Source organism: Buteo buteo, chromosome 2 (genome assembly GCF_964188355.1).
Source record: "Buteo buteo chromosome 2, bButBut1.hap1.1, whole genome shotgun sequence".
NCBI classification, from domain to species: Eukaryota; Metazoa; Chordata; class Aves; order Accipitriformes; family Accipitridae; genus Buteo; species Buteo buteo.
This window is the reverse complement of record NC_134172.1, coordinates 79982186-80002662: the sequence shown is the minus strand read 5'-3', so window position 1 is coordinate 80002662 and position 20477 is coordinate 79982186. Positions and strand designations below refer to the sequence as shown.

The 20477-nt window shown below is 51.9% G+C and overlaps 1 protein-coding gene across 2 annotated transcripts in view; it reads left to right on the top strand.

Moving 5' to 3' along the window:
• Window positions 1-20477, top strand: part of CDH22 (cadherin 22) — a 61135-nt gene that overhangs the window by 18719 nt on the left and 21939 nt on the right. For both annotated transcript variants that reach the window (XM_075022371.1, XM_075022370.1), the window contains exons 4-7: window positions 8985-9152; window positions 10212-10399; window positions 11231-11484; window positions 18841-18977. In XM_075022371.1, coding sequence (XP_074878472.1) covers window positions 8985-9152; window positions 10212-10399; window positions 11231-11484; window positions 18841-18977 — 747 coding nt within the window. The remainder of the gene's footprint in view (window positions 1-8984; window positions 9153-10211; window positions 10400-11230; window positions 11485-18840; window positions 18978-20477) is intronic.

The following is a 20477-nucleotide window of genomic DNA, read 5'->3' as shown; positions in this document are numbered from 1 at the left end:
CCCCTGGTGAAAAATTTGGTAGCTCCTAAGCACACCTGACAGCAGAGCTGGGGTACACAGTGGAAAATGCCATTGTCTGGACAGAGGCTGGTATGGTGGGGAGAGTGCACAAGAAGCAGCTTGGGGCTGTACCCGCTCCTGGCCCAGAAGCTGTTGCACCTGGGCTTTCTTCTCTCCCAGATTTGCTTTGTTTTACTGCGGGGGGACCACGGTGGGGGAGATGGATGAACAATGGGTTAAACGCTGAAAATTCAGGTGCATGTGAGATCCTGTTGTCTGAGACAGTTATGTGTGAGTGGAAGCCTGACTACTAGAATGAAGAGGGACCACTGGGAGCAAAATGCACAAGCCAGGACGTGCAGAGGCTCAGCTTCCTGCAACAACATTAATGCTCTGTATTAAGGCATAAACTAAAATGTGCCCTGTGGGACTGTGGTGAGAATTAATGTCACTCTGGGAATGCAAGCTTCTTGATTCCTTGACTTTTTGTGTCTTAATTCTCAAGCTGGCTGTTTCATATGCTGGGGGGGTTGATTTACTGTTCTACTTGCTTGTGATTCATAAAACCAGAACTGCTGACGGTCTGCAGAAGAGCCCTTGGCCCCTCTTGAGCATGTCTGTTTCCAGAATATCCGACCACTAAAGCAGGTATTAGGGCTGACTCTTTGGTGATGTCTGAGCTGCGAATAGCCTTTCGTAGCTGCCTTGCCTGGGCTCCGGGAATGTGGTGTGTAGCTCTGCCCGTTGGCTACTTAAGATGCAGCTGCAGTCTGTCCTGCACCGCGTGTGGCTTCGTGCCTGGCACGAGCTGCGTGCCCCGCTGTCAGCGCTAGCCCGCATGGACGCACTGCTGGGGGCAGCAGGTACAGGGCTGGCGGTGCGGAGGGGGGATGTTGTTTCATCGTGTCTCTTTGGTACTGGCCAGGAGCCAGCACATCAACCCAAGCAAATCCCATCCCACTCCCGCTCTGTGCTTGAATAGGTTTTTAGTGCTCCACATGGGAGTCCTGGTCTGGCTGCCCTGGGTGGCCCAGCTTCTGCCCTGAGCATAAGATTTAATTATCCATAGCAGCAGCATAACTCTCAGAGCCACCATTGTTATTAATGGCCATAAAAAGAACCATAAAAACCTGGCATGTTACATTTCTTATAATATATGGTAATGAAGAACAATTTGTTTTCCCTTTTTGGTTTTGACCTCCTTCTCCGCCTTTTCTTGCAGGTCCGTACATGCATGTGCTGCCTTGCACACCACCTAAGCCTGTGACTCCTTCCAGAGCGGGTTCTCTCTTCCTTGCCTTTACAACCAGCTCTTTCCACACTGTGCTTCATAGCATAGGTGTTGCATGTGGTTTTCACACTTGAGTACAGGATATGGACCATGTGTAGGTTGCTTAGTTTGTCTCCTGTTCTTGGATGTTACTAGCTGTGGTATTTGGCTGGGATTTCGGATTCAATGGACCTTTCAAAGGCAGACCCAAACCGTCTGGATGCCATGCTATGCCAAGTCCTACCACTCAATAAGCCCTGAATTCCCATAGTGTCTTAGACACCTTTTTTGGAGGGAGACAAGCAACTAAATGGCCCCACCGGAACAGTGGAAGCTGCAGTATGGTATTTGCTGGTGTCCACAAAGCTGTGGAGAATAATTCCAGTTTCTGCAGTGTTGAATGATGGTGAAGAAAAAGCACAGCTAATGCATATGAGCTTTTCTTTATTTCATATACACCAGTCACTATGTCTCGTGCTTTGAGAAATAAGTTTCAGACACTGAAACTGTGAGTGGGTTTGTGTTGTGTACCCCAAATCAGGTCCCAGAACTTACCCTGCACATGTTGAAGGTCTAGGCTGGTGCTTTTGGTGTAGGAGTGGGGAGCTTTGTATGCACAAACTTTGGAGGCATGATTTTTTCTGTTAGCTGTGAGAATATCCCCTAGGCTTCTTGCAAGAGCCTGCAGGCATTAGCCATATTTAGGCTTTGTGCTGCCTTCCTCGTTTATTCGCCATTTGCAGATAGGGTGCAGCTGATCTTTGTCTGCTCTTTGTAACAGGTGAGCTGCATTGCACTGTTTTGTGGCTGCCCTGTTGCTGCTGGAGGAGGCTGTGCTTTTACAGTAGTCAGCAGGTATGTGTGCTTCGCTGCTTCTGTTGGGAAGCAGCCACTTCTGCCTTCAGCTCTGGGTGAGAGCGCTTCAGTCTGACTGCAGAGAGCCCCTCTCTCACCCTGCAGCAGGCTGCTGACTGGCTGTGGGGCAGGCTTGCCGCTGCAGGGGCTGTGAGCCCCGGCTTTGCCCAGCACAATGTGGGTCAGGAGGTTTAGTGCTAGTTCCTGTTCTAGCTCCAGGAAGCCTGTCCTCACCAAGATCCTTCTAACTTATGCTTTTCAGATGCTGAGATAGGTACAGAGAGTCCGCGACTCCCAGTGCATTTACATGAGAGGAGAAATCAGCGTGCATTTAAATTTGCAGGCCAAATTTTCATGTTGCTTTATATCACCCTGCACTCTCTGTACCTCTGCAGGTTATTCACCTTTATAGGGGCAAATATCTTCTTTGGCAGGCAGCTGTGCCTGCCTGCTCACATCCGTTCCCGTGTTCTTTGCAATGCCCTTTCTCATCTCTGGCCAGCATGGCTGGAGACTTGCTGCTACCTGCAATCCCTGCTCGCAGCCTCGGGAGGAAACCTGAAAATACTCAACACTCGGAAGGGGTGCGCAACCTGGTGCCCTGGGCTCCAGCAGTCTTGTTCATCCCTTTGCAGGGATATTGACTGCTACAGAACAATCATAGCAGGTAATATCATAGGCCTTGTGATATTTGGTGCTTTCCTTAAAAGCCCAGCTTGTCAGTTCGGGAGCATGGGAATCTTGCTTTTTACTGTAAAGGAAGAGGTTGTTCTTAAAATCTGTCATTCTGCTGTATGCAGGGAAAAAAAGACAGAAGGACTCAGAAGGTTAATTGAAATGCAGTCTGGCGTTTATGATTACTTAAAACAGCTCCTGAGTTCTAGAGCCTGTCTCCTGATTTGGAGACTTAGCCAGTGAGGGCTTAGAGGTACTTGTGCCAGGAAGAGCAGGACAAGAAATACTGGCCTGCTGGGATGAAGTTGATGGTTATTTGAGTGCAGTCATTAGTTGTTTCATCCTTACCTGTCAGCCTTGCCCTGTTTGGAGACTGACCACAGCCGTAGTCCTGGGGTAGTAACGGTGCGCTGGGAGAGGAGTTGTTGCTGGGAACATGCTGCATGCTGAATTGGGTTGATGAACTGTTGCATTTGTGTGATGCAGTGGTGGGAGGCAGAACGTGTGGTTTTTCTGCTGCTCTTGCCGGTTTGTTAAAAACGCTCCTCGGTGCCTGGAAACACAGATACCGGTACGTGCGTGTTTGTGCGCTCGTGGGTTTATGCAGGTTTGTGCCCCATCCCAGAAGCTTATTCACCAGAGCTGTGCACAGGGACAAGGGACTCTGAGCATGGGTGATAAGAGTCTGCAGAGAAGCCACGCTTATTTAAGGTGATTGCTCTTATTAGCAAGACTGAATGTTAACAGTCCTTTCCAGAGACTGGTGCAGGAACTTCAACTGGTTTGGGACCAAATTGTATGTTTGGTCATCTTGAGGAAATTAAGGTGTATCTACTAATGTGCACTGGGAATTAATATTAAACGATGAGGGATTTGGCTGCTAAAAGGGACAAAGGAAGGGTAAGTGTGCTGGCCCATCTGTCAGAGCTCACTGCGGGTGCCTCCCTCCAGGGCACTGCTGCCTCTGTGCTGGCATGGGCAAGGCTGATTCCAGCCAGGAACAAGGCTCTGCTAGGTGCTTCTCTCTGAGCAGTGGCAGTAGCTCTGTCTCTGCAGGTGCTATCCTAGGAGCTGTGGGGCACCCTGGTTTGAAAAGGACTTGGCCACCCGCTATGAAAGGTACTGTGTTAGAAATCTGCAGGCTGCAGCATCCCTCAGCCACAACAGTTGTGTGATTCTGTGCCCTTCCAATTAACTTTGCTTGGTTATGCTGATGCAACCATAATGTTTCCATTTCTGCATCTCAGCTCTGTACCTTATTTGCTGAAGAGCTGTGAACCTTCTGAACCTTGTGTCTAGTATCTTGCTCAGACTGCCTGTAGCTTCTGCCTCCCAAATTGTCCTGAGCTGAACGACAGGAAGGGGGGCTGTGAATGTAGGGTGGATGAAGTGCTGGTTCTTGGGGCTAAGATCCCATCTGCAGGGGGCTGACCTCCTCCAGGATGTATGCCTCAAGCAGCACTTGTGTCTTGGCAGATACGTTGGTATTTCTGTGTCTCTGCAGGCAGGTGTGGGCATAGGTGAGGAATCTGCAGTCTATTTGTAGGTGCCTTGTCACCCCTGGGCTGAGGCAGAGATCTGTTTGCTTTAACTGACCAAGGTGCTGGGAGGAGTGAATGTGTTTTATCCAGCTAAATGGGAGGGGATAGAGAAGACAGATTCAGACTCTTCTCAGGCATGCACAGTAAAAAGACACAAATGGCAGGAAAACTTGTCGCCATGAAGGTGGCATTTCCATCTTTGGAGATACTCAAAACCTGACTGGACGTGGCCCTGAGTAATCTCATCTGCCTTTGAAAACCAACTGCTTTGAGCTGTAGTTGGACCAGGGATCTCCTGAGGATACGTCCATGTACATCACTCCACAACTTTCTGGCTTTGTGGCAGGGAGCATGTTGCTCCTGACTGCCCTCAGCTGGAAGGTACCTTCTCCAGAGGGTCTTTGAGAATGTGGACATCTGAGCTAGAAGTATCTGAGAGCAGAGCAAAGCCCATAATGATGGGATTCCTGGAAGGAGGTTACCTGCTGAGTACTTGGTCCTGCTTTGTTTTTATCACCCAAAGAGTGTCTGCTGTTTGAGCAGATTTGATGGTATTTATGTGATGCCGTAAGTGTCCCCTTGCCTGGTAATTATACTGATTAGTCTGGATCATGCTGGAAAGCCACATGTGCCTTGTACCAGAGGGTATGCCACCATGCGCCTGTATTATTCAGCTATAACAGATGCTGACAAGAACTAGGGAGATGAGTCTGAGCTGGAGGTTGTTCTTGCTTTGTTAGCAGTGTCTGGGAAGGACAAAGTTTGGCAGTTTTTCCATCTGGAAAGAAGGTGAACCTTGGGAGATGATAGTGAGGACTTTTCCATGTTCTACGTACACCAGCAGAGGTCCCTGCCTCTTCCGTCTCTGCATCCTGAGAACAGGTCTGCCACCATCACTTGCTGCTGCTTTTGCAGAGCACCTGGGGGTCAGATTTTTGGAGCAGAGGCTATCCTGGCTCTACGAGATGGGGCCATGCAAGTTTGCTGCTGGTGGGTGTTTATGGCGGCACTTAGACTGCCATATTCAAGGAACCGGTACGGAGTGTGTCAGGAGACCCTGATTTGTCAAGGCCACTGGTAAATTGTAAGTGGTACCTCAGCCTGAAAGACAAAACCAGCCTGACGTTTGGGGTGGTAGCCTGGCGTGGTCCATGCAACTTTAGGGAGAACAGCTTTCTCAGTGACAATCCTGCTGGGGCTCTGAAGAGGCCTGGGGCATGGGGCAGTTCATCTGCACCAGATCCCCACTTTTCCAGGATGGACTTGGACAAACAGCATCCCGGCAGGAGATGGTTCCTGTTCAGTCTGCACCCCCACCAAAGACAAGGATCTTGTCTGCCTTGTGGCACTAGAAGAACCAGAGCTGGCTGGGGCTGTTTGTCTGCCCTGCTCTGCATGTGCCAAATGGCCTGGACTTGATCCCCGCTGGGACGGGTGACCTTGGAGGTGTTCTGGGAAGAGCCTGAGCACTTTCCTCCCATCTTGCATGGCGTATTATGAGCTATATCATTACGAGCAGCTCAGTTAAGTCATTACAGCCTTGGTGAATGCATGAGCTTTTTCCCTCTCATCCCAATTCATCACTATTGTGCTGACATGAATCATTTTCATTATAAAATGCTTCAGACCCTGTTAATTAACAGGATTGCTTAAATTCCAATGAGATAGTGCTTGCCCAGAAATAACAGTTTTGTATTCATAGTGGAGTGGCAGGAGAAGCCTATAAGCACAACCAGCTGAGGCCAGTCCCATGCAGCCCTGGGCGCTTGTGCAAGGCCAGTCCCGCCTGCTCTCCGGTGGGAGGCTGCGGTTCTCAGTGGGACGTTCATTGCTCCCTCGTGGGTGCTCCCTCAGCCCCTTCGGGTGAGGTGGGGTGGGACTCCTAGTCAAACGGCTTCCTCTGAACAGACCCGGGATGAACGAGGGCGCTGGTTCGGACCCCGGGCCCCATCACAGGGTCAACACCCGCTGTCTTCCTGCAGAGGGGTTGGGATGCTCCCTGGCAGAAATTCTGCAGTGCTCTGTGCTGCGTCTCACCTGCGTGCTGGCCAGGAGCGTGGACCTTGGTGATCAAGCAATAGAAGGGCTGAGAGTTACCTGAGTGTGTAAACAGGCAGATGCTGGAAGTGCTTGAAAGATAGTGGGTGAGACAGAGCCTCCTTTCAATTCGTGGGACTGAAGGCAGTGGGAGTCCAGGTAATTACAGAACTGAAATGGCAGAGGGACAAGGGAAGCTGGGTAAAATTGTGCCTATCCGTGAGAGCTGGGGGACTGCAAGGATCTGAAATGGTGGTTATATCTTTATTATAAATGCTAACAATGATAATCGTTGGAATAATTGCTAGTTTCAGAAAGCAAGGAGAAATAAATGTCTCCCGAACAGTGTTGCCAGCTCCTGCTGCACCTGTAATGTCATGTAAGGCTGGGGGGTGGGTGGGGTGCGGTGTGAATTTCCTTCTCCCGCCTCAGTGGCATTTCTGGCTGCCTTTGGACCACAGCACCAGTGGTTCCCTGGTGTGAGCCGTCCACCCACAGCCTTTTTCAGGAGGTGCCCAAGGTCATGCCAGAGGCATGAACGGGGAAACTGTGGCAGCCCGCTGGCTGTGGAGGGCTGATGCCTGGAAGCCTTGGGGTATTCCCCTGAAGCCACATCTTGTCTCCTTGCAGCTGCTGGCACCCAGCTCTCCCCTCTGCTGTGCTCAGGTTATGTTGAAGCTTCCCAGAAGTGTCTGCCTTGAGCCAGGTGGCTTGGATGGCTGTGATGCCCTGCCATTGCTCGCTTTGTTGCATGTCAGCAAATGTCTTGCAAGTTGCTGAGAGCAATTGGACGATTCTCTGCTGTTCGCTTGACAGGGGAAAAGCTCCTTGTTCCCTCCAGGTTGGACCCCCTCACTGGAGAGACACACCACACAGCCAGGCAACCCCCCTCCAGCATCCTCCCTAACACCAGGCAGGATTACTGGTGAAACAAAGCAAAGATGGATTTTGCAGTTCACAGCAGGAGGAGGTAAAGCTAATGGTTAAACAGAAAAGCCTGGAAGAGAGAGCAATTACAGAAACATAAACCAACGTCTAAATGTGTGGGAATGTTAAGAAACTGAGCTGGAGGGGATTTTAAGCTGATTCCTAGCTGTTCTGTGGTGTTGCTGGTATAGTGGGACTGTGCTGCTAATGACCTTGTATCCATGTATGTACTCATGGGTGCCCCTGGTGCCACCTCAGGGCAGAATCATTTCTTTCTTTCATTCTCAAAATATTTCTTCTCTGCTTTGTTTCCATGTAAATGAAACACTCCTGGGTGACATAGGAAGTCGGGACTTCTGCCATTCACAGTGTTTTCTGGGGTTTACTACTCTGTTTCTTGTTTTATATTCCTTTAAACTTTAGTTCTTGTCACTTCCCCAAACCCGGATGACTACTGAAGACCTATAAATACTTCTTTTTAAGAGACTTCATTTCATAAAAAGTACTAACATACCGTAGATTTTGTTAAGCTTTATGGTCTCTAGTGCATTCTCAGCCCCTGACACAGGACATGTGTATCATCTCCGGTCCCCTTAACTTAGAGGGACAGTTGAAAATGAGGGGTTTTGTGCAGACAGACTTTTGGAAATACACTGACACCCCTCATTCTCCAGATCAAATAGGGGGGGCCTCCGGGCATGCTTGGGCCAGGAGGCAGCTGTGAAATGGAGCTTGGGCTCGGAGCACCCGATGTTCTGTTAGGAACACTGCGGCAAGCCTGGCTCCTGCTTGAGCAGATAAGGATAAGTGGGCTGTTGCAGATTTGTGCCAAAGGGGTTTCGTGACTCAGCCTGGGCTTTTACACAGCCTTTCTGTGCAACCCTTGAGGCTGGCCCCAGTGCAGCCCCCGCATCTGGGTGAGTCCTCTCGCTCCTGTGCCTCTGGCTCCCACCAACCCTTCACCCCGCTCCTGGTCTCCCTGGAGAGAACAAACCTCCTCTGAGCTGGAGTTTAACCCTGTCAGAGCTACTGGCAGCCTGCAGTAGAAGTAGCAGTCAGGAACCTTCCATGCAACATGCCCATGAATTGGCTGCAGAGACTTGCTGGGATCAGGTTGGGCCTGTGGCCATTCCTGGGCTCTGAGGGGATTTTCAGGATGTTTCTGCCTGGCTGACAACCCCCTGGGCTGCTGCTGCTCTCCAGAGCTCTTTTCTCCACTCAGTCGGCTTTTGCTTATATGATCTCTGTAAGGCTGCAAAAGGCTTTGCTCCCCTTTGCACCGGGGCCCAGAAGATGCTGTTTGTTGTTGCCAGAAACGTGCTCCTATGGCAAAGGTGGCCAACGGCACCTAGGGCTGCGTTAAGAAGAGCATCGCCAGCAGCCGAGGGAGGTGACCTGTCCCTTCGACTCGGCACTGGTGAGATGATGTGAGTGCTGTGCCTTGTTCTGGGCTGCCAAACATGAGAGAGACACGGGCATATCAGAGTGAGTCCAGGGAAGGGCCGTGAAGATTGGTGAAGTATTGGAGCATCTGTCATATGCGGAGAGGCTTGGGAGATCTAGCTGATGCTGTTTAGAGCTGGGGCTTGGACAAGGTAATCTCCAGCAGCCCCTTCCAGCCTCACCCTGTCTGTGACTCTGCGACCTGCCTGTGCTCACACTGTCCTGCTGGTTTCCAGGTGTGATCCGGACAGCCGTGGCTGACCTGGACCGTGAGACGCAGGACCGGTACGAGGTGGTGATCCGTGCAACAGACATGGCAGGACAGCTGGGTGGCCTGTCTGGATCCACGACAGTCACCATCGTAGTCACCGATGTCAATGACAACCCACCGCGCTTCCCTCAGAGTAAGTCCTGACAGCAGTGGGGGTGAGCACTGGTCCTGGCCCCTTGTGGGTGCTGGGACAGACGGTCAGCTCCCAGCACAGCCTGGCACACATCTGCAGGGTGAGCCAGCCCTGCTGCTCATGCCACTTGCAGGGCGGCAGCACCGAGGTACCATAGCATGCTCAGCTCCTTGCCTGGGTCCGAATGTGTCCCTGCTTGGCAGGACGGAGGGGCAGCTGCCTTGGCTGAGCCTGTTTGGGGCCCTGGACGAGACCCCTGCTCCTGGTGCTGGTCCTGGGAGTGAGCAGGGGTGTGTGGTGGAGAGAGCAGAGCTGGCCCTTTCCTGACCCTCTCTGAGCAGTGCTGGGGGAGAAGGCAGCCTGGTCTGCTGTGCTGCTGTCTCCTGGGAGCTCGGGCAGGGACTCAGCTGTCTGCTGCTGGCCTGGCCTCTCCTGGCTGCTGTGTCAGAGCTTGGCACGCTCTGCCCCAACGTGAGGCACAGTGACACTGCCCACCTCGCAGACAGCAGTCTTGTCACAGGACAGCTCTGTTTTCCAGGTCACTGCTAGTGGCCTGTGGCTTGTGCTTGTCTAATCTAAAACCCTCCACAAATGAGGAGGGTGGGCGATCGTGCTGTGAAGAGTGGGCTGTGCAATCTCTGCAGTGCACACCAGCTGCAAAGACCAGCAGCACGTGGCTGGCAGACCAGAAAAGGTGCTGCAGCTGGAGGAGGCTCAGCTCTTTAGCTGCATCTCCTAGAAGTCAGAAATGGTAAAGTTTGCAAAGAATCAGAGAACACTGATTGCAGTGTTACCAAAATCCATCAGGGCAGTGTCCATACAGAGGAATCAGACCGGCACCTTGAAACATCAGTGCTCCCCAATTATCTTCTCTCAGCCCTTGTTTTTGGCTGGGGTGTGTGTTTCTCCTGGTAGGGCATTCTGGACTATAGACACTGGTAGAGTTTGGGCAGCCCTCATAGTCCAAGGGTGCCCCCAGGGAGGTATGCAAAGGGCTGTATCAGGCTGGAGGGGGTTCAAAAGCAGAAGCTGTGACCCTGGTACCTTTTTCTCCTCCAGAGATGTATCAGTTCAGCATCGTTGAAACTGCCCCTGTGGGCACTGCCGTCGGAAGGGTGAAGGCAGAGGACTCTGATGTCGGGGAGAATACGGACATGACATATCAGGTGAAGGATGAGGAAGGGGTGGAGATGTTCAAAGTCACCACGGACAGCAATACCCAAGAGGCTGTCATCACAGTACAGAAGGTGAGAGAGGAGGAAAGCTGGTGGGGTAGGGCGGGTACAGATCTCCTGGGTCCTTTCCTTTGGGGATTCCCTCTGCTGCATTTGAGTTAAAATAAATGCTCCTCTGAGCACTGCTCTAGCAGTAGCAGTTGCGTTTTTGTGCCTGCAGGTGCAGGAAGAGACCTGCCTCTGTTCTGCCTGGATGGCAAAACACAGACCTGTGTCTGGGAGGAAAGGCTGAAAAGGAGCAGCAGCACAGTGTCTGCTGGAGCCTGCACAGGGCGGCTCCCTGGGTGGCAGGGAAGAAGCCAGCTGTGCCTAGGGCTATGGAGATGAGTGCTTACAGCTGTTATTAATAGCACCTGTTAGGGGAGAAACATGCCCACCTAATTCCTATACCTGACCAACAGCACTTTGTATCTGCTTTTGGTGGCAAAAACAATCGAGCAAACACTTGGTGCAGGCAAGATACAATGATTGTTCACCAAGGCCACTGCATTCAGCTTGTGTCCCTTGTAGAAATAATAGCAGGGTGATTAATGATCAAAACCCACTCACTTGCAGCACACCGTGTGCTGTCTTCCCAGTGAATCCTGGCTGCCTGCACCCCGCGCAGGCTGGATGCCCTGTTGGGGGCCCTGGGGGGAGCAGGCTGGAGGCTTCCTCTTCCTCCTGCCCCCCTCAGTGTGGGTGCTGCTGGCCGGAGGGTAGAGCACGAGCTCCCGGCCTCCTCTGGAGGCACTGTCTGGGGAGCGGGTGGCTTTAGTGCTGCTCCTGATGTCTCCGGTGAAGGAAGGGGCAGCAGGGGGGTTCCTCGGGCTGGGTATGGCTAACCCTCTCCTGTTGTCCCAGCCTCTTGACTACGAGTCGAAAAAAGTGCACACTGTCGTGGTGGAGGCCCTCAACAAGTTTGTAGACCCACGGTTTGTGGACCTGGGCACCTTCCGGGACCAGACCATCGTGCGGGTCTCAGTGCTGGATGTCGACGAGCCCCCCGAGTTCCGTCCCCCCTCCAACCTGATGGAGGTCCAGGAAGACGCGGACGTTGGCTCTGTCGTGGGGGTGGTCACCGCCCTTGATCCGGACACAGCGAACCATCCTGTCCGGTAAAGCAGCTGCCTAAACCTCACATCATCTTTCTCACAGCGGTGGGCATGGGGTCACCCGCGAGGGACACACGTGGCCCGGGGGCGCTTGTGGCCGTGGCTGGGGCAGCGGAGAGGTGACAGCAGAGGAGGAGGGTCAGTGGAGGTGAAGGTGACAAGTGCTGCACATGTGGCCAAGCGTGCGAGGGTGTCCGATGGGACAGGCAGCTGGCAGGTGAGTGGCAGCCTGTGCACAAGCAACTGGCAAGCAAGAGCAGCCATCTCACAGGTGACGGATACGTCACTGGCGAGTGGTGGGTTTGTGAGTGGCAAGGGAGTGTTGGGGAAGGTGGCTGGGTGGTGCTTGCACGTCCTTGGTGCTGACAATGAGGCATCCGCAATTGTGCCTGACGCAGGCCAGACGAGTGACCAGAAAAGACAGGAGGGCAGTGATGAAGGACGAGAAATGAGGTGAGGCTTAGGAGGTGCAGAGCCACAGATTGGCTCTGTGTGCGTGTGTGTGCATGTGTGCACAGGGATCAAAGATCAGAGGAGTTTATATTTGGGCAGGGGACATAATCCAGGCAGCAGCTTATCTGCACAGGACATTTCCCATTTCCATTTAATTTGTGGCTAAAGAGATTGTTACCTTGTTAAATTGTTATTACCTAAGGCACAAAGCAGCCTTCTGGCTCTGCCAACTGGCCTGAGTCACAAGCAGTTGGGTTGGAAAGCTGGTGTTCAGAAAACATCCTCAATGTGTGGAAAATTTCCTTGAAATGTGTGTTCTCATGCCAGGTGATGGCAGGAGCTGCAGGCACCCTGTGCACACCCGCTCGCTTCAGATGAGCAGCGGTGGCTTTGCATTTGAGAGCTCTGTAGGGAGCCCATCCCAGGCAGTGATAAACTGGGATGCAGCAGGGACAGGGACATGGTATGGAGGAGGACGTGGCCAGGGAGGGCTCGGTTACAGTACTGATCCCATTCGATGATGTCCCTGCTGGCTGCTCGGGGTGCTGAGCTCCAGCGCTGTGCAGCCATGGGGAACGCACTGGTTCACGGTGGGGTGAGGGGTATCTCCTGATCTTCGTGGAAATGAAGACTGAGATGTTTAGAAAGCTCAGAAAAGAATTTACACATGGAAAGCTGCCATGTACAGATGCCTGGCAGCTAGCAGAGACTACTGTGTCACAAAGCTGGATGCTGGAAGTTGTCTTTGGGGTGAATGTGAATGAAATCAGCCTTGGCATGCCAGGAACTACGTATCTGAGCGTTGCACCGCTTGCAGTAGTTGGTGCTGTCTGTTGGCCATGTTCTCAAAGTAACTCAGCTCACCTTGTCATGTGGCTACCCTCTCCATTCAGGCTACGTGTCTGATATCTTTCTTTGTGGCCCACCCCAAGCATGTGGCTGTTAGCTTGCACTCTTCAGATGTGTGCAGTCTTTCTAAACATCTGTGTGTGTGTACATGTGTGCATCTGCTTTTTCACTTGACTGTTTCTAGCAGTGCTGCAGAACATAGATCTTATTTTCTGATCTGTAATTGTAGGAAAAGGGCCTTGGGGACAGAACTATTCTTATTCTCATTTTTTCTTGTTCTTTCTGCTGCTTCCCTGTGGAGCTTGTTGCATTGTTTGCAGACAGAACAAAAGAAAGCAGTGGAGGGAGGCTTTCTACTGCTGTGCAGAAGGTGATGGGGACCTCGAGCAGAGAGAGGCAGATTCAAGTACTCTGCAGGAGCAAGAGGGTTAGAGGCTGAACTTTGCTATATGAGTGTCTCTCTTATAGCGAGCTTAGTGCCAGACAAGGCAATGCCTCGTGCACAGGCACGAGGGCCCAGCCAACAGGACTCCCAGGCATCTGCTGCAGCTTGGGAATTGCAACGTGTTTTCCCTTGTCAGGCTCGATGCATTCAAATATGTGTCCTCCCTCCAGCTATCCCGAGGCAGGTAGCTCATCCTGCATCCCCCATGCTCCCCTGTGGCATTTGGTCTCTATTGGTCCATCTCTTACTCCCCTCTGTTCTTGCAGTGCCTGCTGTCATGAGCAGTGGCAGCTCCATACCCTTGTGATGCTCCCTTGGCGCTTGTCTGAGGAATGTGAGTGGGTGAGCCTTCCCTGCCATTTTAACATGTACCAAGTGGAGATGCAGGTTTATATTGGTCACGCTGATGTGGCACCAGTGCAGGAGGAAGGTGCTGTTGGATCTCTCCTGCTTTCCTGTCCTCTGGGTAGCCAGCTAATTTAATAAAATAATTTGCCACATAGGTAGCTGTTCACAGCTTCAAAGTGGTGCACAAACATTAACGCAAGCATCCTGCAGCACCCTGCCGGGATGTGACACTAACCCATCAGCAGGAGACGGCAGTAAGTCACCTCACTCTTCAAGTGAGCTACTCCAAAGTACAGTCACAAGAAGCCAGCACTTGTACTTCACCTCTGATACATTAGAGAGCAACTGGTCCTGACAGCATGACCAGTATTTGATCCTCAGCTCCTTGAAGTCGGTATGAACCCTTTCAAGTTGCTGCAGTTCAGTGGATCCCTTTAACTTCCTGATTCTCGTCTGCCAGAGGTGGGAGCAAAGACATGCCTGTGTTTCTGCAGTGGCTGCTGTCTCCTGGACTCCGGTCTGTGTGTTGGCTCTGCCCTGTAAATAGGGGAGAGCCACAGCCTTCTATCATGACAAGATGCACTCTCCCCTTGAGGCAGGAAAGAACAAGGATTGCCAGAGACAGCAGAGCCAAAATCGACTCTGTCAGCGTTTCCAGGTCCTGCTGACACCAGGCTGCCAGTAACAAGGTTTGGGAAGTATTTTTAGCCAAATGGGAAAGGAGGTGCCCTTGGCTCTTTGTTTTCATCCCCAGGCCAGCACAAACAGGGCTGTGGGGCTCCTGCTGCACCATCCAGCCTAAAGCAGGGGCGCAAGTGACCTGTTATGCACACACAAGTGTTGAAGGGGCATCCCACTCCCCTGTTGATGGGAGGTATCCCTGAGGCACTGCTCGCTTCCCCTCTCCCAGCTGCATATGGATGTAGAGCCCCTGGCAGCCGCTTGCCTGGGTGGGAGGAAAGCTGGGACTTAGGGTGACTGAAGAGCACCCCATCTCTCTGGGTGAGCAACCCCAGCTTATGGCTGCTCAGAGAGGGACACCCTCCCTCTGGTGCTGATGCTGTGAAGCAGGGAGTTGTGCTGAAGTTCAGCATGGCAGAGGAGCTGCATGCATTCTTGGGGCGGCGGGGGGAAACACAAAACCCACCATGGTACAGGCAGTAAATGCCTTTCTAAAGGGCTGGTGCTTTTTATTTTATTGCATCCTTGTTTGTTGCCTAACAAAACCTGGAACCACTCTTTTTCAGAAAGAATTTCATTTCCAGTTGGCTTTTTGGCTTTAGCTGTACATTTCCTGGGCGTAGTGCAATTTTTCTCAGCTAAGCCGTTGTGTGAGGTAATACAGTGATAGACTGTCTGTGTATGTGAGGCTGTTTGTATGGGAGCCTTTTGTTTTTCTCTCTGCAGTGGGAGCCTGTGCTCTGGTTGTGTGCATTCCAGGCTTTATCAGCACTGGGAAGATGTTGCTTGGGATTTAAGGTTCTCAGAGATATTCTTGTTTGGCATTTGCCAAATCTGGAGACACGTGTTGGACATGGGCATTTTATAGACTCCAACAGCACAGCAAGAGCTACAACCTGCTTCAACACAAAAGAGAGAGGAGGAAAAAACAAACACAACAAAAAGCTTTTCACACAGTGTTTGAAAAGCTCCCTATTAACAAAACACATGGCATAAAATGTGCTCCTTGTTGCATTCAGGGGGAGAAGTGAAACAAACTGCTTGAGAAATGCATTCACGAGAAAGATGAGCACCAAGAAAGCTGTCTAAATTAAACAGTCACTTGTAACATCCAAACCAACAGGCAGTGCCAGCAGAAAGAGAGGAAAATGGATTACAAGGTCCGCATCCCAATCAGAGCTGGGGACTGCAGCTCCAGATATGGAGCACCAGCCAGCTTTAGGAGGAATGAGCATATGCTCTATCTCTGAGTACCTGGAGGACCCAGGGATTAATTGCTACCTCTTCCCAGGTGAAAAGCACCATTTTACTTCAGTGGGACGTATAAATGTGAAGCTGGACTACTAGAGGTGGAGAGGCTTGTGATGGTCAGCACAGACTTTGGTTGGTAAAGATTGTGTTGCACAAAATGATGTAAGCTGAGCTCAGTGGATAGCGTCTCATTCTAGCTGCTCTAGCACGGGGTTAGCCATAAGCTCTTGGAAGGGGAGGTCTGTCGCTGTGTAGAGCAGTGTGGAGCGGGTTGATCCGCAGCTCTGAGCGGGTTATGGCTGTGGCTTTGTGGGGACAGATGGACATCCCTGTGCCCCCTCAGTCCCCAGCTCCAATGCCAGCCTAGTGCTCCAGAGCCTCCACAGCACTCTGCACAGATGGAGAGCTACAGACCCACCTGGACTGGCCACCTCCAAAATTGCAGTCCGTAGAAGAAAATTTTTGTGGCAAAAGCAGGCAATGCTCAGAGCTCTTGTTGTCTTCCCCTGGCACAGTGTTGGGAAGGTGGTGGCTCTCTAGCAGTGGTGACAAAGGGATCAGATTTCTGGTTTGGTTTGTGTCCTGCCATAGGGTATGGGCAGTCAGTCCTCAGCAGACAATTCAGAAGTGACAGAAGACAACCTCAGCAGCGAAACAATTAGAAGCATAAGAAAAGGTTACCAGTGGCATGACACAGAGCGATCCCCTACCAGCCTCCTGCCCTCTGGCCATGCAGGCAGCCGGTGTCAGATGTTTCCACGCTCAGTGATGTCTCCCATCGCTAACTGGGTTTTTCTGTGTAGCTATTTTTTGCGGACATCTCTGTTTATGCAGCAATGACATGAGTGTGAACAAAACAGTCATGTGCTTATGTGAGAAACGAGGAAGGCATATGGAGAGTGAAGTACCGTCTTGAACTCTAATGGTATTAAAAAGCAGAATGGAAGACAGGATGTGTTTGAGGTCAGGTGATGTGGCATAACAGTGGAAACCGTTATGCAAATGCATCAATTATGCTATTGGAAAGATATAAGGTGTCGTCATCCTGGTTTCTGTTCCTCCTTCCAGCAGTACATTGGTCTGATGTGTACAAGTCAGAGCGGCCAGACCTCTCCTTTCCCTTTGCAGTGAGCGAGCACAGAGTGGATGAGAGGCTGCAGTACATGCCAAGACAGTGTCACTGTCCCTTCTGGAGCTGGCTACATGCCTGTAGAGGCTCTGTTTCCAGCTGGGAGTTAGGGCAGAAAATGCAGGTTGGCTAGGAAGTCCCTGGCAGTTGATTCAGAGATGCCTAGGCTTGTACTTGGCTTCGTGTGGCAGATCCCCATCACCTCTAGATGCAAGGAGCGGGGAGGAAGCCAGCCATATAGGTGCAGAACATGCTATATCATGCATGTGTGTGGTTGCAATATAGATAGTGATTTTTGAACGTTTTTTCATTAACTACAGGCAAGTGCTGTTGTATTTTTTTCTCTCATCCCCCTGTCTGTCTGAAAGGGAGAGAGCTAAGGAATGTAATTTGGTACTGTATAACACTTTAAATGGCGTAGAAATGCCTTGGTGCCTCCATCAGAGCGAGCGAGCTGCCGGGCTGTGTGGATAGGTGCCCCTCAGGAGGCACTCTCTCATCTGCAGCTGGTTCCCCCACCCCAGGGCACGGGTCAGAAAGGCATGGAGGCCATTGATTCCTCTGTGCAGAGTGGTCGTCTTTGCATGCAGAAGGTGAGCTGGTGTTCCTCAGCTGTGAGCCGTGTGGCTGTTGGACCCACAGACCACAGATGGACTGTGCCAGGCGAGATGCAAGCACTAGGGAAAGCCGCCCTGCAGTGTGCGGAGCGCCTACACCATCCTGAACGTGCTTCTAGCCTAGAGCCGCTCCTGCTCTGCTCCTCTTGTGTGACGTGGCCTCTCAGTACTGTCCTGTCTCGTCAGCTTTCCAGCTTGCTTTGTCCCTACATTTATCTTCCTTCTGTTGTTGGACATGTGACTGAAGGCTTTAATTTATTCACAGCCCTCCTTTTGGTAATTTATCTTTTGTACTCTTTGCTGTCTTGTATTATTTAATTCTGTAAAGCACTCTGGGATGCAGTGTGTATGAAAGATGCTGTACACAATAACATTATGCTATATTGTTTGTGATTTGTAGGCCTTCTGGATTTTTAATTCTGATTGCAGTGTGGTGTTTGTTATTTGTGTTACGGCTGTGCTCAAGGGCCTCAGCTGGATTGGGCTTCCCTTCCCGTCCCTTCCTCAAGCAACACACATCTAATTGTGCCCTGATTTAGCGTTAGCTTGCTTTATTCCATGTGTGAGGTGTGTAATGGTTGGAAATGCAGGGTGTGCCACTGTGACTGATTGTGTGGGCTGTGGTGTCATGGCTAAAGCACAGGACTAAACCCAGGTGTCTGACTCTTGTTGTGAGCTGTGGGGTTGCCCTTTGGGAAGAGCTGGGAGTCGTGCTCTCCAGAGGGGACACAGGGAGCGGGTGGGCTGTTGGTGGGGTGCCCAGGGAGGGGGCCATTTGGGGCAGCACTGCAACAGCTGAAGGAGAAGAATGAGAGCTGCATGTGAAGGGTCTCTGCTGAGCAGCTGGAGCCAGCTGGAGGTTGAGGAGCTCTTCAGCCTGCTCCCGTGAAACTGGGAAGCCCAGACTAGGGCAAATCTCACGGCTGCTGGGGTTGATGTGCTGTGTTGATTGTGGGGATGCTGGCCATTGCCCGCCTCTGTGCTGCCAGGGTTCTTGCTTCGGTTGCACAGGTTCAGTCTGGATTCAGAGGAGACCTTGCCATTTGTAACTGCTGTAGCTGCAGTTCAGGTTATCTGCAGGTCTGGCTCAGAGCCTGCCTGTGTGCTGCTGTGCTGTCCTCCAGGTCTCTCACTTGGGCGGGTGCTGTGACAGGATCAGGAGAGAGGGTGGTAGGTGAAGTGGGGTCCTCGAGAAGGGGTGCCTTCCTTCGGTTTGGGTTGGTGTTTTTCCTGAACATTTAGCTCAGAAGCTTCCCAGAGTCATGAATGTAGTTATAGCCCATGATATCTATATCGCTCTGTCTATCCTGAGCATAAGGTTCCCATCAGAGCAGGTTTCTCCCCTTGTCCACAGTCTGTGCTTAGTTCCACTTTATGCACCGAAAGCCACACTTGAATTTTACTTGAGGGCTCTGGGCTTGCAGCCTGGTAGAAACATGGCCTTCATGTACCATGCTGCAGCAAAGGAAAAGTGAGAGTCGTGATATAGGCCCTGATGCATTAGATCCCTATACTCCTGGGGCTGATGGCGAGGTTGGGCTTGGCACATCCGACTGTTCACAGTTTCCCCTTTTGCCTGGTCTCAGGTACGCCATCGACCGCAGCACAGATGCAGAGAGGATCTTTGACATTGATGCCAACACAGGTGCCATTGTGACAGGAAAGGTCCTGGACCGGGAGACGGCAGGGTGGCACAACATCACCGTCCTGGCGATGGAAGCAGGTGAGATGGAGGAGAGCTGTGGGGAGCAGTCTGTGCTGGACCAGAGTGGGGCAGAGGGGGAAATATGGGGCGCGTTCACTGCAGAGGTGACCAAGGTGCAAGTGTTGATTAAGACTGAAGCGGGGGAAAAAAAAAAAAATATGCAGCAGCACTGAGTCTGACATCTCCCTAGACAACCTAAAAATACTCTTCCTGACTTGAGCATTAATAAGGGAGCATGGTCGAATAGTATATTTGATGAACGCTAATCAAATTTGTGTTATCTATGCGCCAGCTCTGCCAGTCATCCCTGTGCAGCTCGCTCCCTGCATTCACACCTGCTGAGCGGTTCTGGGGGCTCCCAGGGGGTCTGTGTTCACATCACCCGCAGCCCCCCGTTCAGTCACGTGCTGTGGGTGGATGCCCCATCAACTGGAGCCCTGTGGCACAGATGGCTGCCAGCGCTCGCTTCTGCTGGGGGCTCATGGTGGCTGGGATTTGCAGGCTGTACCTGCACACTGGGTTTGTGGCTCTGGATGCCTTTCCTCCTTGGTCTCCCTGCCCTTGGTGTAGCTGCAGGCTTGGCAAGGCACAGCAAGGAGTGGATGGGAGGTCCTGGCACTGCAGCAGTGGGAAGGGGCTGTGGGTGCAGAGTGTCCCTGACCCCCCGTCCTGGGGACGGAGAGCAGTGGCGCTGCCGGGGTTGATACCACCAGGCTGCTTCGGCTCTGGCCGCAGTGCTTGGCCTCACCCTGCAGCCCACCAGGAAGAGTCTCGGGCAGAGGGTGAGGTGAAGCTCTTTTGTCCTCTTCTGAAATTAGCTCCTTTCTGACCCTCCCACGAGAGCCCTGGTGATGGTCTCTTCCTTCCCTTATAGCTGTGCTATCCTTTAGCCTGTACTTACAGTAACTGCCAAATCTGCTTACACCCAGTTGGGAGAGCTGGGAGGGAACAGCTTAGTGGCTCTGCAGGTTTTGTTATTTTATCTTCCCTCCACGTGATGGGGGTGGCGGAGCCTGGCATGGACGCTTCCAGCAGAAGTTCTGTTTGTCTTTTCATCTCCAGTTAAGAAAGAAAAGAACAAGCCTGGGTCCTGCTGCTCAAAGAAGCTCTGAATAAACTCCTCTTGAATGAAAAGAAAATAATAGCAGCAAAGAGCAGGCTTTGCTTCCCCGCAGGTGCTCCACTGTGGGTAGGAAGCTGCCCTGGGCATCCTGCTGCCCTCCGTCGTGTTTGCACAGTACCTTGGGTCATGGGCTCTGCAGGTCCTGTGTGTGATGGTGTATCTGGTGCTGTGGGCCCCAGGGAGTGCTCTGTGTTCTGCCCTTTTTCTGAGCCTGAAGATGGAGAAGGGGCTTCAATCCCAGGCACCGTGCTGGGAAGTAGAAAGGCATTGCCATATTCTTCAGAGTTTTCCACATTTTGGATACATAAGTCACCAGGGCAGCCTGGGACCTGCCATGCTCTGCCACCCCACAGCAGCTGGTACTGGGGAGCTGCTTTGGTTGCAAAGCACCTTCT